Source organism: Pelophylax lessonae (genome assembly GCF_965119305.1).
Source record: "Pelophylax lessonae genome assembly, chromosome: 10".
In the NCBI taxonomy this organism is placed as follows: Eukaryota; Metazoa; Chordata; class Amphibia; order Anura; family Ranidae; genus Pelophylax; species Pelophylax lessonae.
This window is the reverse complement of record NC_138777.1, coordinates 182,914,967-182,932,662: the sequence shown is the minus strand read 5'-3', so window position 1 is coordinate 182,932,662 and position 17,696 is coordinate 182,914,967. Positions and strand designations below refer to the sequence as shown.

Genomic DNA, 17,696 nt, shown 5'->3' with positions numbered 1-17,696 from the left:
CCGCCATAACGCGTTAAAAAAAAACACAACAAAAATGACAAAAATCTTTCCCTTTGTTAGTAAACGCGATAACCTTTGTGCAAACCAATCAAAATACGCTTTTTGCGATTTTTTTTACCAAACATATGTAGCATAAAACAAATTGGCCGAAAATGTTAAAAAATTTTGATTTTTACATTTTTTTTGGGGGGGAATTTCATATAAAAAATGTGAAAAATATTGTTATTTTTGCAAAATTGACGCTCTTTTTTTGTTTATAGCGCGTGATCAAAAAATCGCACAGGTGATCAAATACCACCAAAAGAAAGCTCTGTTTGTGGGAAAAAAAGGACGTCAAATTTGTTTAGGTACAGCGTCGCACGACCGCGCAATTGTCCGTTAAAGTCACGCAGTGCCGAATCGTAAAATACCCCCTGGTCAGGAAGGGGGTAAAATCTTCCGGGGCTTAAGTGGTTAAAAGTTTTCAGCTACAAAAGAAAGTTGCGCTGTACGTCCTAAGTGGACAGGCAATCTTCTGGGAGCTGTGACATGTTCCAGAAGATTGCAGGGAGGGAGGGGGAGAGGAGAACCTGTCAAATCTAGGTACCCGCTCCCCCCCCCACCCCAAAAAAAATTAAATGCCAAATGTGGCATGTCAGGGGGTCAGGAAGCCTTAAAGCAGAAGTTCCATTTTTGGGAGGAACTCTGCTTTAAAGTGCTTGTTTAGGCATAAGGTTTTTTTTTATCTTAATGCATTCTATGCATTAAGAAAAAAAGCCTCCTGTGTGCAGCAGCCCCCCCCCCCCCCCCTTATACTTACCTGAGGTCAATCTAGATCCAGCGATGTTGCACTGGAGACTCGTGCCATTGGCTCCCGCTGCTGTCAAAGTCAGTGAGCCAAGTATAACAAGTTTGCCATTTTTATTCATGAAAAAAAAGAGACTTTAGTATCACTTTATAGTTATATCAAATTATATCTTTTCTCAGTTTAAACATTTTTTTTTGTTTTCAATTGTGAATAAAATATGGGTTTATGAGATTTGCAAATAATTAGCTGTGGCGGTAGAATTTCTCTCCCAGCCGCCGAATGTAACAAAGAGGTGGGGGTAGGGGTCCTGGTGACAATATTCACCTAATATGGCCAAATGGCTATGCTTAATCAATAACATTGTCCAAATATGGCCATATTAAGTCAACAATGTCACCTGCATCCCTGATGTTTTTGGGTATATGTGGCTGCTGGGTTAGGAGTTCCACAGCTGTAGCCTATTAGGACAATGGCCTGCTGTCATGTGACAGTTTCCTGGCGGTTCGATCCGAACCTTAGCTCATCCCTACTAGCAGGTACAAATGTGTGTGCGCTGGTGTGCTTTGTGGAGCTGGAGTTTGATGCATCATGTAACACTTTGTTTTATTTTTATTAAAGTGATTGTAAAGTCTTGTTTTTTTTTTAAATAACAAACATGTTATACTTACCTGCTCTGTGCAGTGGTTTTACACAGAGCAGCCCCGATCATCATTTTCTCGCATCCCATGCCGGCACTCCTGGCTCCTCCCTTTTGCCGGTTGCCCCCTCAGAAAGTAGCTTGCAATGGGGGCACCCAAACACGTGCGCTCCCAATCAGCGGCTCTGTGTGCTCCATCTCCTGATTGGCTCATTGGCTGTGATTGGATCCCGCTCCTGCCAAAAGCCAATCAGGAGTGCGAGAGGGGGCTCAGGTAAGTATTAGAGGCGCAGTTACACACAGAATGCATGAAGGTAAAGAACCTTTTTCCTTTAGAACCACTTTAACATGATTGAAGTGTCATACAATAACACTTCAATAAACTCTATGCAGGGCAGTGACATGCAGTGTGGCAACCGGACTGAAAAGCGCACAGGACCCCTTTATAATTTGCACCACAAGTGGCTCACATATACAATTACCAAAAGTATTGGGACGCCTGCCTTTATATGCACATGAACTTTAATGGCATCCCAGTCTTAGCTTGTAGGGTTCAATATTGAGTTGGCCCACCCTTTGCAGCTATAAAAACATAAACTCTTCTGGGAAGGCTGTCCACAAGGTTTAGGAGTGTGTCTATGGGAATGGTTGAACATTCTTCCAGAAGCACATTTGTGAGGTCAGGCACTGATATTGGATAAGAAGGCCTGGCTTACAGTCTCTCCTCTAATTCATCCCAAAGGTGTTCTATCGGGTTGAGGTCAGGACTCTGTGCATGCCAGTCAAGTTCCTCCACCCTAAACTCACTCATCTATGTCTTTATGGATCTTTCTTTGTGCACTGGTCCAAATGATTTGGTGGAGGGGGGATTAGGGTGTGGGGTTGTGTTTCAGGGGTTGGGCTTGGCCCCTTTGTTTCAGTGAAGGGAAACTCTTTAGGCGTCAACATACCAAAATATTTTGGACATTTTCATGCTCCCAACTTTGTGGGAACAGTTTGGGGATGGCCCCTTCCTGTTCCAACATAACTGTGCACCAGTGCACAAAGCAAGGTCCATAAAGACATGGATGAGCGAGTTTGGGGTGGAGGAACTTGACTGCCCTTCACAGTCATGACCTCAACCTGATAGAACACCTTTGGGATGAATTAGAGGGGGGGTCCATGTTCGGGAAGCATTCAGGCAGCAGCCCAAGCTCCCGGACGAAACTTTTTGTCATTATGGCGGCCTGGTGCCTGGGGTTTCGGTCGTGTTCAAGTTCCCACATGCCCAATCCTGCCAGGAAGCCGACACTGCACTCCGCTAATCACAGGCACTGAGAAATTTCCCAATCTGTGCAGCTGCAGATCGGGAAATGTCTCAGTGCCTGTAATTAGCGGTGCGCAGTGTCGGCTTCCTGGCAGGATCGGGAACGTGGGAACTCGAACACAACCGAGCCCATCTCTAGTGATGTATGTTTTGGTGACCGGTTCTATTTAATGAGACATTAGGGGTCCACAGGATCCCTGATGTCTCACTTGTCCTCCAAGGAAACTAATGCAGTGCAGATCACGCTCCATTCCTTTCAGGGGGACCCGGACGTGATGTTTTACACGTCACTTCCGGATCAGTAACAGGAAGAGGATGATCAGTGAATAGACATTCGCTGGCCTCCCTCCCCTCTACCCAGTAGCACCCACAGGCAGGGGGGTAAGTGGGTGGCCGTTACCAGGATGTGCAAAAGAGGAGCCGCTGCATCACTTCCCTCTGACTTACAAAGTTACATAGTTAGTGAGGCTAAAAAAGACACCAGTCCATCCAGTTCAGCCTACGACGAGTGTGTGTGTGTTTATGTCAATAGTATATTGTATACCCCTGTATGCTGTGGTCGTTAAGGTGACCATCTAATAGTTTTTTGAAACTATTGACGCTCCCTGCTGATACCACTGCTTGTGGAAGAGAATTCCACATCCTTACTGCTCTGACGGTATAGAACCCTTTTATGCAGTTTAAGGTTAAACCGCTTCTCTTCTAATTTTAGCGAATGGCCGCGATTCCTTTTGTATTCCCTTTCACTGAATAGTTTGTTTCCTATGCTAGGGTCACCAGTACAGTATTTGTACATTGATATCATATCCCCCCTCAAGCGTCTGTTCTCCAGAGAGAATAAATACAGTGCTTGTAGTCTTTCCTCATAGCTGATGTCCTCCATTCCCCTAATTATCTTTGTTGCCCTTCTCACCCTTGACAGATTTACACTCACTCCAGCAGCTGGATATGTGTAAACCCACTGCTGACATATGACATACGTCATGGCAAAAGGGTTCATTCAATGGATTGTTTAGGTTTATACCCATACTACATAGTAGGGATCGACCGATTATCAGCAAAGCTGATATATAGAGGGCCGATATATCGGAATCATATTGCCGATATTTCGGAAACTGCTTGTACCGGAGTGATGCCTGCAGGTAGAGGCATCACCCCGCTACCGGCGTCCATAGCCGACGGTCGGCTGTCTTGTTATGACAACCGATGCGGCTGAGAAGCCGCTTGACTGTCATTACAAGGAGCGGGAGGGGATGTTCCCCCCCTCCCGCCGCGGCTCGCTGGGTTCTCCTGTCCCACCGGGAGACCCGGGCAACCAGCCTGCATGGCCGCCGAAGATCCGATCAAAGCCCCATTCGGCTCTGATCGGGTCTCCATGTAAAAACCCGGAAGTGATGTCATGACATCACTTCCGGGTACTCGGCGCCAGATAAAAAAAAATGACAGCATTCAAACCAAACTTGGTGTTTTGAATGCTTTTAAGTGAAGAGAAGGGGTTTGGGGTCTTTTAGACCCCCAGATCCCTCCACAAGAGTACCTGTCAAATTATAGAAATAAAAAAACATTTTTTTTAAATGTACGAAAATATCCCCCAATATCGGCCGATACCGATATGCAATGGCCAAAATATCGGTATCGCAACGAAAAACCAATATCGGTCGATCACTATAAAGTGTTTGTAACTCTAAAGAAGATTGTACAATGTGATTGTATAGTGTATGGCCAGCCTACATCTGCCACAATGTGCAAGTATATTCCCTGCACTACAGTTCTGCAGTGATCATATCTTCAATACAAAGATGTACAGAATACAACCTCACAATCTGATTTCTTGTGGCACATCTATGTATTTATCATATAACATATAGACTGCTATCCACAGCAACCATTCTGCACAGTGATGGATCTCCTGTAGATGAGGATTATAGTGCTGTGTATCTGTCCATAGGAGCAGAGTCCTCAGGATCAGGCTGTGTCTCCTGTCACCATGACAACCCTCTCCCAGCACATTGCAGGTCGCTCTCCCTTCCCAGCTGTCTGTTGCTCCCACAATTACCAATGTTCTCAGCTGTTCTCCTCACACCCTCCATGTCTCCATTTCACTAGTATTTACTAAAAGGAACTCACCTCCCCTGAGTAGAAGCCAGCTACCCCTCTGTTGTCAGACTGTCCGTTGTCAATAAAGTTACATGAAAGTTCACTGAGGGAGTGGAGCATGGAACGTAATGAAAGGGTAGAACACGCCTCCTGACACGTGATTGGTGGAAGGGAAAGCCATGGATTAGAGCTCAGTGTTCGGCAATGAGAAGTGAAGTGCATTCTGGGAATTGTAGTTCCAGCAGCTGGAGAGCTGTGTGGCTGGAATGGAAGATCTACACATAATGTGTAACAGACTTCTATGTATTACACAGTAACTACTACCTTTTATATATACACAGAGCAGCCATAACAGCCTAATATTGAGTAGGTCAGTGTTTTCAAGCTTTTTTGAAGACAAGGCACCCTTTAGAATTGCACCCAATTCTGGGGTGCACCTGCCTGAGGTCTCGTTCACACAAGGAGGTGCGATGGGGGGGGGGTTGGTAATCCATCCCAACCCCCCCATCCCTGCTAACACAAATCACACCTTCAGATCCCTGATCCTTGTACAAATTTCTCCTCCAAACCCCCCCCCCCCCCCCGCCTAACAAAAATCACCCCCATGATAAATCCCCCCAGCTTAAATCTCCCCTCCTAGCATAAATTCGCCCTAATCCTAAACCCCCCCAGCACAAATCTCCCCTCCTAGAACAAATCCCCCTCCCAAATTCCCCCCCTGGCACAAATCCCCTAAATCCATCCCAAGTACAAATCTTCCCTCTAAGAACAAACCCCCCCCCCCCCCAAATCCCCCTCCTAGCACATAACCCCTCCCCTATTCCTAAATCCCCTGCTCCAGCACAAATCTTCCCTCCTTGAACAAATCTCCCTCCAAAATCCCCCTCCTAGCACAAATCCCCTCCCCTAATCGTAAATCCCTCCCCCCCTCCAGCACAAATCTTCCCTGCTAGAACAAATCTCCCTCCCTCATCCTAGCACAAATCCCCCATCCTAAATCCATCCCAAGCACAAATCTCCCCTCCTAGAACAAATTCCCCCATAGCACAAATCTTCCCTGCTAGAACAAATCTCCCTCCATAATCCCTCCTCCTAGCACAAATCCCCCATCCTAAATCCATTCCAAGCACAAATCTCCCCTCCTAGAACAAATCCCCCTCCAAAATCCCCCATAGCACAAATCCTCCCCAGCACAAATCTCCCCTCCTAGAAACCCCCCATCCTAAATCCACCCCAAGTACAAATCTCCCCTCCTAGAGCAAATCCCCCTATAAAATCCCCCTCCTAGCCCAAATCTCCCCTCCTAGCACAAATCTCCCCTCCTAGCACAACTCACCCCATCCCCCAATCCTAAATCCCCCAAGCATAAATCTCCCTCCTAGAACAAATTCCCCCTCCTAGCACAACTCATCCTAAATCCCCCCCAGCACAAATTGCCCCTCCTAGCACAAATCCCTCCTCTTTGCCCTTGCCACAGCTAAATTACATACAGCCCAATACTGTCCAATCATATTAGATTTGCACTGGTAACTTCTGTGTACAGAGGAGCAGGAGAGATCACATCCGGCATCCTCCCCTCTCTCTCCCCCTCTATGTTGTTCTCTGTACTTTTGCTGGCAAAACTGAAAACTTTGCAAGCCGCCCGACTGGCCCTCAGCAACCGATGATGTAATCGGTTGGCATAGCTCCCAACTGTCCCTGATTTTGAGGGACTGTCCCTAATTTAGAACAAAGTCCCTCTGTCCCTCCTTCCTCCTCATTTGTCCCTCATTTTGGTCTGATTTATATAGTTGTATATAAAATTAACTATTTATCTTTCAAAAAGTGTTCCCCAGTGCTAAACCTTTCAAGGTCCATTCACACTGGCGCGACACGACTTGATGGGGCGACCTGTGAAGTGCACCGCGACCTCGGCGCGACTTGCAGGGACTTCATATAATTGAAGTCAATGCAAGTCGCCTCCAGGTCGTCCCAAAGTAGTACAGAACCCTTTTTCTAAGTCGGAGCGACTTGTGTCACTCCTATTAGAACGGGTCCTGTACTATTCAATGGTGAGCGACCGACCGCGACTTGTCAGGCGACCAAGTCGCCTGACGAGTCGCGCTAGTGTGAATGGACCCTTATCCAATTTCAGAAATTGCTGCATTTGTAAATGTCAAAAGCCAATATAAAGGAATAGTAGTTGTAAAAAAGAAAAAAGCAATTGTGGGTTCAACTAATCTTTTTTTGTGTGTGTAATTCTCCTTTAAAGGGGCGTAGCAGAGGGTGTGTCCTATGTCCACTCGGTTTTGCTAATAGGTGTCCCTTGCTCCCATCTAAAAAATTTGGGAGGTATATCGGCTGGTAGGACGCGGGCAGGCGGCTTGCATAGCTTTCAGTTTTGCCGGCAAAAGTACAGAGAACAACATAGAGGAGGAGAGAGCCAGGAGGGTGCCGGATGTGATCTCTCCTGCTCCTTTACACAAAAATTAAAAGTGGAAATCTATAATGATTGGACAGTTAAGGGCTATATGTAATTTTGGTGCAGCACCCCAGGGTGCCGCGAAACCCCAGGTGAAAAACCTTGGTGTAGGTCCCCACCGGTGGAGGCAGTGTGAATCCCCATGGAATACCACTAGACAAAGCATCACACTGCATCCACTGGCTTGTCTTCTTCTTCCCATAGTGCACCCTGGTGCCATTCCCAGGTAAGCGACACACACACGCACCCAACCATCTACATGATATAAAAGAAAATGTGATTCATCAGACCAGGCCGTCCTGTTGCATTTGTGAGCATGTGCGGGCTACTTATCACCGAATGTACATGTAGCACCCTCCTAGTTAGGTGCTAGGTTCAAAGCATTTTGAGCTCCATCTGCTTATCAGGGGAGTCTGATCTATTAGGTTGCCTGCTGCATGTTCCCAGGTGTGATTTACTGGGTCTGAGGGAGTGTCCCCACTGTATCCAATAGGGGAGCCTGTTGGACAGTGGAGGAAATTCAGAGTTGTATAAAGTACTCGAAACCCATACTTGAGTAAAAGTACAAGTGCTCGATCAAAAAGTGACTTGAGTAGAAGTGGAAGTGCTCGATCAGAAAGTGACTTGAGTAGAAGTACTAAAGTATTCAACATTTTTTGTACTTAAGTATTGCAAGTAGTTTTTTAAAAAATGTTGCTACTTAAGTACTGAAAGTAAAAGTACCAGTAGTTTTGAAAAAAAAATTGCTACTCAAGTACTGAAAGCAAAAGTACAAGTACTGTGTTATGTAGTTATTAAAGAAAGAAGTCAAAAGTTTGAACATCATATTGTTTTTTATTATTTCAAATGCAGCTTTTATTTATACATACAGTAGCATTTATTTCCGTATGCGCTGATAATACACATGTTTTGAGCTTCATGAAACCTGCCATCTACTGTTCTGGCAGTGGTCATTTTTATAATAGTAATGAGTAACTATGCAGCACAAAAAAAAAATATCGGAGTAGAAGTATTGAAATCATTGAAAAATGTAGTGAAGTAAAAGTGGAAGTAGGAGAAAAAAATTCTACTCTAGGAAAGTACAGATACCGCCTTTCAGTACTTAAGTACAGTAGTGAAGTAGCTCTACTTAGTTACTATACATCTCTGAGGAAATTCAGCCAGTGACACATTGGCTTTTGTGAGAGTCCTAGTGGGAGGGCACTCTTGCAGTGCATTCTGGGATTGCTCATTGAGCTGTGGGGACAAGTGACAGCGTCTTTGTCTGGAAGCGGAGTCCCAAGAGGAGGTGGACGGCTGTCTCTCTTCCAGTTGCAGGAGGAAGGTGATCATTGGCGGTCAGCCTAGTGAACCAGGTGTGGAGCTGAGCTGCAGAGGATCCTGTAGAGCTGACAGTGGAGCTGCTGGCAGAGTCTTCCGGGAAAAACAGTGTCTGTGAGTACCAGGGGACTTGCCAAAGGGTCTGCCTAATTCTACTTCACTTTAGTGGCAAGGTCAAGCAGCGGCCTTGCCGCATTCTATCTATAATCAGAAGTCCTAGTAATTGTCCATAGTTTGTTCAGTTGGAGTATCCCACTCATCCCTTCTCCTATCCCAATTCTCAAATAAAACAGCAAAAAACAAAAAACCCCTGGACTATTTTCTGACTGAGCCAAGCACTTAGAATATGCTATATTGTCAAGTTGTTGCTATGGGTAACCCAGGGGAATCCGTAACCAGCAGCTCTCACTGGAGTAGTGCTACATACATGTTTTGTTTTTGCTGCAATTAAGTAAACTTACCTGCAGTCTTCTGTACACTGAGCTGTGCATGCACAACTCACTGTATATTCACAGCACAGTGTCTGTGTGCCAGGGTGAGTAAACCCCTGTGCATGGGCGAGACTTACGTCATCCTGCGCCAGTCAAAAGAGGCAGCCAAAGACCCGGCATCTGGAATTAGCTGGGGAGATGTTGGCACCAGCGAGGTACCTAACCGAGGTTGGATAGTTGGAGCAGAGGTATCTGCTGTTTTAGTTCTGCTTTAAAATGTACACTATATTGTCAAAAGTATTGGGACACCAGCCTTTACAAGCACATGAACTTTAATAACATCCTCGTCTTAGTACGTAGGTTTCAATATTGGGTTTGCCCACTCTTTGCAGCTATAACAGCTTCAACTCTTCTGGAAAGGCTGTCCACAACGTTTAGGAGGGTGTCTATGGGAATGTTCGACCATTCTTCCAGAGGTCAGGCACTGATGTGGAAGTGAAGGCCTGGCTCACAGTCTCTGCTCTAATTCATCCCAAAGGCGTTCTATTGGGTTGAGGTCAGGAGTCTGTGGAGGCCAGTCATATTCCTCCACCCCACACTCACTCATCCATGTCTTTATGGACCTTGCTTTGCGCACTGATGCACAGTCATGTTGGAACAGAAAGGAGCTATCCCCAAACTGTTCCCACACAGTTGGAAGCATGAAATTGTCCAAAATGTCTTGATACGCTGAGTGTTCCCTTCACTGGAATTAAGGGGCCATGCCTAACCCCTGAAAAACAACCCCACACCATAAGCCCCCCTCCACCAAATGATTTAGACCAGCGCACAAAGCAAGGTCCATAAAGACATGGATGAGCGAGTTTGGGTGGAGGAACTTGACTGGCCTGCATAGAATCCTGACCTAAACCCGATAGAACATCTTACCATCTCCTGTACCATGCCCACAGCCTCTAACCATTTCCTGCACCATGTCTGCAGCCTCTAACCATCTCCTGTACCATGTCTGCAGCCTTTAACCATCTCCTGTGTCCTGCCTGCAGGCTCTTACCTTTTCCTTTACCATGCCCGCAGCCTCTAACCATCTCCTGTACCCTGCCCGCAGCCTCTAACTATCTCCTGTACTATGCCCACAGCCTCTAACCATCTCCTGTACCCTGCCCGCAGCCTCTAACCATCTCCTGTACCCTGCCCACAGCCTCTAACCATCTCCTGTATACTACCCGCAACCTTTAACCATCTCCTGTACTATGTCTGCAGCCTCTTACCATCTCTTGTACCATGCCCACAGCATTTAACCATCTCCGGTATCCTGCCCACAGCCTTTAACCATCTCCTGTACTATTAAAATATGCTAGTTGTAGAAAATTGTGGACTTTTCAGGCATTTGGGCAGCACAGTGGCTAAGTGATTAGCACTTCCGCGCTGCAGTTTGTTTGGGCCCATTTACATGGGTTTTTGTGCATTTGTGCTGTGGAAAAATGCAGAATGCTGTACTTTTTTTCACTGCACTGCACTGTAATAGTGTGAACTATGCCCTTGAAATAACCTGAATTTTGAAATACTATTTTGGGGTGAATGGAATGGGTTCTTAAAGGTTTAAAGTCTGCTTTAAATATGAATTTCATGTATATTCATATATATATATTTAAATAGTTACATTGGTTCAGCTTAGCCTAATGTAACTATGCCTATACAATACCTGTGGGATCCCCTAGAAGCTAGAAATCACTGTATTAGACATCGCTACTAGAGTGATCTCTACTTGTTTCCGGGTCCTGTGCCAAGCCATTGCCCCTCCGCATTGTGAACACAGAAGATCACCCGCTCGACAAAATACAAAGTGATCTCTGAATGGCGCCCATGCCAAGCGGGTGACTTTCTGGGACCACAGTACAGCAGGGAAGCCACTCAGCACGGGACCTGAAAGCTAGTGGAGATTACTGTAGTAGTGGTACCTTCTCCAGTGATTTCCAGCATCTAGAGAAGAGGTCTTCAAACTTTCTTAACAAAGGGCCAGTTTACTCTCCTTCAGACTTTAGGGGGGGCAGAGAGGCAAGTGAAAGTAGAAAATATTCCAGCATCAGTGGGAGTAAAAAAAAATTACATAGTGCCTGTAGTCAGTAGAAGTGGGAATAGCACCCCATCATTGGTATCAGTGGGGGTTATAGTGCCTAATTGTTTATATTAGTGGGCGGAATTATGCCCATTGCTGGTGTCAATAGGAGAAATAGTCTCCCATTATTAGTGTCAGTGGAAGGAATAATTACCCACTATCAGTGGAAGGAAAATTCCCCCTTTGTTGGTGTCAGTGGGAGAAATAGTACCCATAGGGCCAGATAAAGGTAAGTATAGGGCAGCACTCAGCCTACGGGCCGCAGTTTGGAAACCACTATTCTAGAAGGATCCCACAGCTATGGTATATGCATTGTTACATTGGTCCAAGCTGGACCAATGTACAGTAAGGCCTCTTTCACATATGCGTTCCGTAGGTCCGTATATCACCCCGTCCGTTTGCGGGTGATATACGGACATAATGCATGCCAATGGGATTGCGGATGTCAGCGGATGACCACCCGCTGACATCCGATTTGCGTCCTTTCAGTTCTGTTCCGTTTTTTGGAACGGAACAGAACCCTATTTCTATTCCGTTTAAAAAACGGAAAGGACGCAAAATCAGATGTCAGCGGTATCATCCGCTGACATCCGCAATCCCACAGACATACATTATGAGAAATAGTACCCAAAGGGCCAGATAAAGGTAAGTATAGGGCAGCACTCAGCCTACGGGCCGCAGTTTGGAAACCACTATTCTAGAAGGATCCCACAGCTATGGTATATGCATTGTTACATTGGTCCAAGCTGGACCAATGTACAGTAAGGCCTCTTTCACATATGCATTCCGTAGGTCCGTATATCACCCCGTCCGTTTGCGGGTGATATACGGACATAATGCATGCCAATGGGATTGCGGATGTCAGCGGATGACCATCCGCTGACATCCGATTTGCGTCCTTTCAGTTCTGTTCCGATTTTTGGAACGGAACAGAACCCTATTTCTATTCCGTTTAAAAAACGGAAAGGACGCAAAATCAGATGTCAGCGGTATCATCCGCTGACATCCGCAATCCCACAGACTTACATTATGTCTGTATATCATCTGCAAATGGATGGGATGATATGCGGACATACGGACCGGATGATATGCGGACATACGGATACGGTGTCCGTAAAAAAAAAAAAAAAGTGCCGGAGCGGATTGCAATATGGTCCGCTCCGTGTGAAAGAGCCCTAAAGGTGTAAAAATATCCATACCTGGAATTCTTCTTTAGTCAAAAGAGTTTCTTTATGAAGAACTAGCCCCACAATCCATCCAAATATCAGTAGTGATACATACTGGTTTATGGGTTGTTGCACACTACTTCACAGACTTGTATAAAGTACTCTAAATTTCTACTTGAGTAAAAGTACAAGTGCTCGATCAAAAAATTACTTAAGTAGAAGTGGAAGTGCTCGCAGAAAAAGTTACTTAAGTAGAAGTACTAAAGTATTCAACATTTTTTTTACTTAAGTATTGCAAGTAGTTTTTTCAAAAAATTTGCTACTTAAGTACTAAAAGTAAAAAGTACCAGTAGTTTTGAAAAAAAATTTCTACTCAAGTACTGAAAGTAGAAGTAGAAGTACTGTGTTATGTAGTTATTAAAGAAAGAAGTCAAAAGTTTGAACATCATATTGTTTTTATTATTTCAAATGATTTATTCAAATGATTAACCTGTGTTTGTTAGTAGTTTCTTGATGCACTTTAAGCGCTGCAGCACCATTTATTTGTTTGTTTCATATTTTCTTTTTATTGGAAAGATTTGGTATAGCAGCTTTTATTATACACAGCCTTTATTTTCGTATGCGCTGATTTACAAATGACATTATACACATTTTTTTGAGCTTCATGCAACCTGCCATCTACTGTTCTGGCAGTGGTAATTTTTTTAAAAGTAACGAGTAACTATGCAGCACACAAAAAAAATACTTGAGTAGAAGTATTGAAATCATCGAAAAAATGTAGTGAAGTAAAAGTAGAAGTAGGAGAAAAAAATTCTACTCTAGGAAAGTACAGATACCGCATTTCGGTACTTAAGTACAGTACTTAAGTAGTTCTACTTCGTTACTATACATCTCTGCTACTTCATTTGCATGGCTTTTTTCTGCTGTGCACAGGAGTCTTCTAGCATACGGCAACTAGACATTTGGACTTTGTAAACCCTATAAATTTTTCCTCTGTCATTACATCATCTAATTAATTCAGTTTCTACAATGAAAAGGAGGTCAGGTGTGAACCACTGGCATGTCTCTATAGAGGATTAAAATATGTTTTCAATGAGTTTCATGTTGTTTTTTAATTTGTTTTTTATTATTATTTTGGAATACATTCTGATCAGCTGTTTTGCATTTTACATTGCTTTTTGAAATTCACTACACTGCACCTTTTATGTTGTTACTTTTATCCAGTTTTCCCATTCAGTTTGGTGAGAACTTGTTATGTATGTATTAGTCTATAAAGCCACATGATTGGGTTGGCTTTCACCTCAGCAGCCTGTGTACATTCTTCCAGCTTCCTCTCTGTTGCTTGGTGACAAGTCACACACTGCATAATGTGGCCAATAGTGGCTTCACTCCAGGAAGATCCGTGTGCAGAGCAGAGAACAGAGGAGAGGGACGAGTGCAGAGATGTTTATGGAATTAGGCTTCTAATTGTCCTCAATCCATACTGGAAAATCACAACCTATTACAACATCATAGGCATCTTTATAATGGCATCTCCATGCAATGTCAATACTTTGAATTTAAATATTTATTTCATTTATATGGATAGGTGTACACAAAATGTTTTAAATGAAGAAGCAGTCACTTATTGAACACAATCCAACTCATTACCAAATACCCTTATGAGACTATAGCGTAACTATAAGGAAAAATAAATGTAACAAATAAAACAATAATATAGCATATACAATACAAATGCTATACAAGCCATGTTGTAATTTGATGTTATTAAAGTGGTTGTAAAGTTTTTGTTTTTTTTTTGTTATAAAAATAACAAACATGTTATACTTACCTGCTCTGTGCAATTGTTTTGCACAGAGCTGCCTCGATTCTTTTCTTCTGGGGTCCCCCGCCAGCACTCCACACCCCTCTTCTTCAACAGGTGCCCCCAGGTAAAGCTGCTTTGCCTTAGGGCACCCATGCGTTCTCGCTCCTGAATACTAATGCTGCATCCATTGACTCAGACAGCGATACTTGGCCCCGCTCCCATGTCTCCCGCTGCTATCAATCTCTCCAATGAGGAGAGAGACAGCAGCGGGAGCTGCTGCGCTCAAGCTCATCGCTGGATCAGATCAGGCTCAGGCAAGGAAAAGGGGGGTCTGGGGGACAGCTGCAGCACAGAAGGTTTTTCACCTTAATGCATACTATCTAAGGCTTTAGAACCACTTTACATTTTTACATTTCAATCTGCAGCGCCTATATAAAACAACCTGGATGTGTTGTGTACACTGTTGGTGTACAGAACAACCCCTGAAATGTCATTTACTGCTTGTGTGATTGGTTCACTGATTTTCCCAGAAGTCTGCACTATGATATAATTCCCCCCCCCCCCCCCCCCCGCCTAATATGAATTTCAGTTTTATTGAGATACTCCCCAAGGGTTTAATACTTCTAAAGGGATGCAGACACTGCAGCTTTTCTCATTAGAACACTGAGAGTGCACCAGGTTATTATAATGAACCAAATCTTTCCACTCAGAATCAGTTTGCAAAGGACATGGTAAAACAAATAGCAATCAAAGTTAGGAATCTGCTACAGATTTTTTTAAAAACCACTGAATTGTACAATTTAGTAGATTTTAGGACATTTGTATGCCTCTCAAAAAAAGTAGAGATACTCTTTAATCACAATCTTTTCAAATTCTGCTTAAAGAAGAACTTCACTCCCCCAGCTTCTTCCCCCGCATATCCTCTCTTACCTATGATGCTGAGCTCCCGTCAGAAAACATATTTACCTGCCCAGCAGATCCAGCATTGTCCTGCTGCCATCTGCTGATTAGGTGTTACAGCCATAGGTGTGCGCAGCCTAATGCATTAGGGTGTGCACACCAAAGCTCAAACACACACTACCGATCACTCACGATGTTCATTCAGAAAGGGAGGGGGCCAGCAAATTATATAGAGAGGAGAGGAGGGAAGCCGGAAGAGCTGTGGGGGTAAGAGGGAGGGGAGCCAGGGCAGTAGGGGGAATTTGTGCTGCACAGGGTAATTAGGGCATACCTGACACACCCTGTGCACACACCTATGGTTACAGCCTGTGTTTTGTGCCGCCATCTTGGTACAATCAGTCATCAGGAGACTAGCTGCCTCTTCTAGGTTTAGGCAGCCAAGCCCCGCGTCAGCTCCCCCCACACGTAATGTCTTAGAAATATAATTGTGTTTGGGCTTGAAAGGTGGCTGAACCTGCAGAGTGTATTGTTAGCATTATTGTTTTGCAGTATTTTTTTGGGGAGAGGAGAGCATGTTGATGGCTTGCTACTGCCAATGGGCTGCCAATTTTCTTGTTTGTTGGCAAAGGTTTTTTGCATGCTATTCTCCATATCGAAAACTAAAGTACGAAAATTCTCTTACAACAGAATAAAAATTCGGAAGTGATGTAATGTATTTGTGCTGTCTTTTTGGACGAAACCTGTACTGATTAAGCGAAAAACGTACAATCTGATGTTGTACGAGAAAAATTTTTGTGTTTGTCCCTTTGGGAAATTTAGGACGAAAGCTGTGTACTAACCATCAGATTATCGTACGATTGTGTCAAAAGAAGTATTTTTTTGTACAATATTCTGATCATGTGTATGGGGCTTTTGTAGGGACCTCTTTTAGATAAATAGATCTTGAATAGGTGACTAGAGCAAGAAAATGTATTTAATGTATATCTGTAGGGTTGCCTGAAACCATAAGGAATCAGCAACCTATACTGAAGTGTGTGAAGAATATACCTATCCCCATGCACACACCTTGGTTCCAGAATAGGGTCATGCCCTAAGCTTAAAGTGGAGTTCCACCCTAAAATTTACCTTCGGTCCATCTTCTTGCTCCGGGTCACCTGAAAAACAAATGGATAAGCGCAATTTTTTTTTTTTCTACTTACCTTGTTTAGAAGATAATATACTTACCTTACTTCCTCTTCCTCCCTCGGCGGCCACGGCAATTCGTCAATTCCTGGCTTGCAATGATTCCTGGGAGCTGAACGTCATCGCTCCCAGGAATCAATGCGCCTGCACCGGCCCCGACGTCAGTTCCGGTGCAGGCACGTCATACCTTGCTAAACAGCTTCTGGGCATGCCCAGAAGCTGTGCAGGGATGATGCTGCAGCCCCGGAAGTGACGGCGGGGCCGATGCAGTGCATCGTGGGACCGAAGAGGACGAAGAGGACGCAGAAGAGGATCGCGCTGGCTTCAACTGCCCACACCTGAGATGGCAGCGCTGGACAATACATTTTCAAGGTAAGTATTTTTTCTAAAAGGTAAGTTCAACCCGGGACAGTTCAGAGGCTATGCATTGTGGAATGCACTAGCCCTGACTGTTCGGGGGGTATTTTTATGTATTTTTTTTTGTTTTAGGTAGAACTCCGCTTTAAGTGAAAAATCTAGAGATCTTTAAAAAGCTGGAAGAGATTGTTCTGCTGTTGTCCATTTTTGTAGGTTACTATATTTCCCAAAATTAGAAAGCAGTATGCAGAGACACCGCAATAAAATTATAAAAAAGAATATCAATAAATATTATTAAAAAGAATATTAATAAAAAAAGAAATATCAAAGAGAATGTGGAAGTCTAATGTTTCAAGCATTTGTGTATTCCTAATGTCTACAACCAGAAATACATATTTGAGTTATTTTGATATTGTCATTCTGAATTATTCATGATGCATATACAGTATTACATAACAAGTGACACTCAAGCCTGTGGTTGTAAACCTCTGAAATTATAAAATGAAGAAAGCATATCCTTCTACAGTGTGTACTTGCCTCAACCTACAGCACCTAGTTTTATTTAGGGCTACTGTCTCCTTCACCTGCTATCTGCATGAGTCACTTCACTTCTGACAGTTTATACTGAAGAGAAAAAGGGAACAGCCATTTTAGTTTTAAAGAAAATATATTGGTAAAGAAGCAGATTGCCTAACAACCTGTATTTCTTCTCTTCTGTATGAGACCACCAGTTTCACACCAGTTTCCCACTCCTTCATTTACAAGATTGCTATCTCAGCCTTTGAAGACCTGTTCAGCCAAGGAGCCTTGGAAGTGAAAAGGCTGTGTAAATGACCATCCGCATATCAATGAATGTCACCAGAGACTCAAATGGGACTTAAAAAGAATTTAGATAGCCAGGTGCCACCCACTTCAGAATGTGTAATAGAAAATCCTTAGCCATTTTTAAAAACAATACTCTGTATTGCTTGTTGCTCTCCCTGCATGCTTGTAAAATATATATTTTTTTAATTTGGCTTTAGCAGTCAAAGTTACTAAAATTCCTTGAGTTTTGGGGTTTCCCCTTCAATACCAACACCAAGGGATCCCAGGGGATGGCCCCGTCTTCCTCCAGTACACAGAAGGCGAA

The 17,696-nt window shown here is 43.8% G+C and overlaps 1 protein-coding gene across 1 annotated transcript in view; it reads right to left on the bottom strand.

Annotated features, from left to right (window-relative positions):
• The window catches only part of BBS2 (Bardet-Biedl syndrome 2), a 70,628-nt gene extending 65,677 nt beyond the window's left edge, over positions 1–4,951 (bottom strand). Inside the window, exon 1 of the mRNA XM_082269904.1 lies at positions 4,858–4,951. Coding sequence (XP_082126030.1) covers positions 4,858–4,947 — 90 coding nt within the window. The 5' untranslated portion in view covers positions 4,948–4,951. The remainder of the gene's footprint in view (positions 1–4,857) is intronic.
• Positions 4,952–17,696: the final 12,745 nt, after the last annotated feature.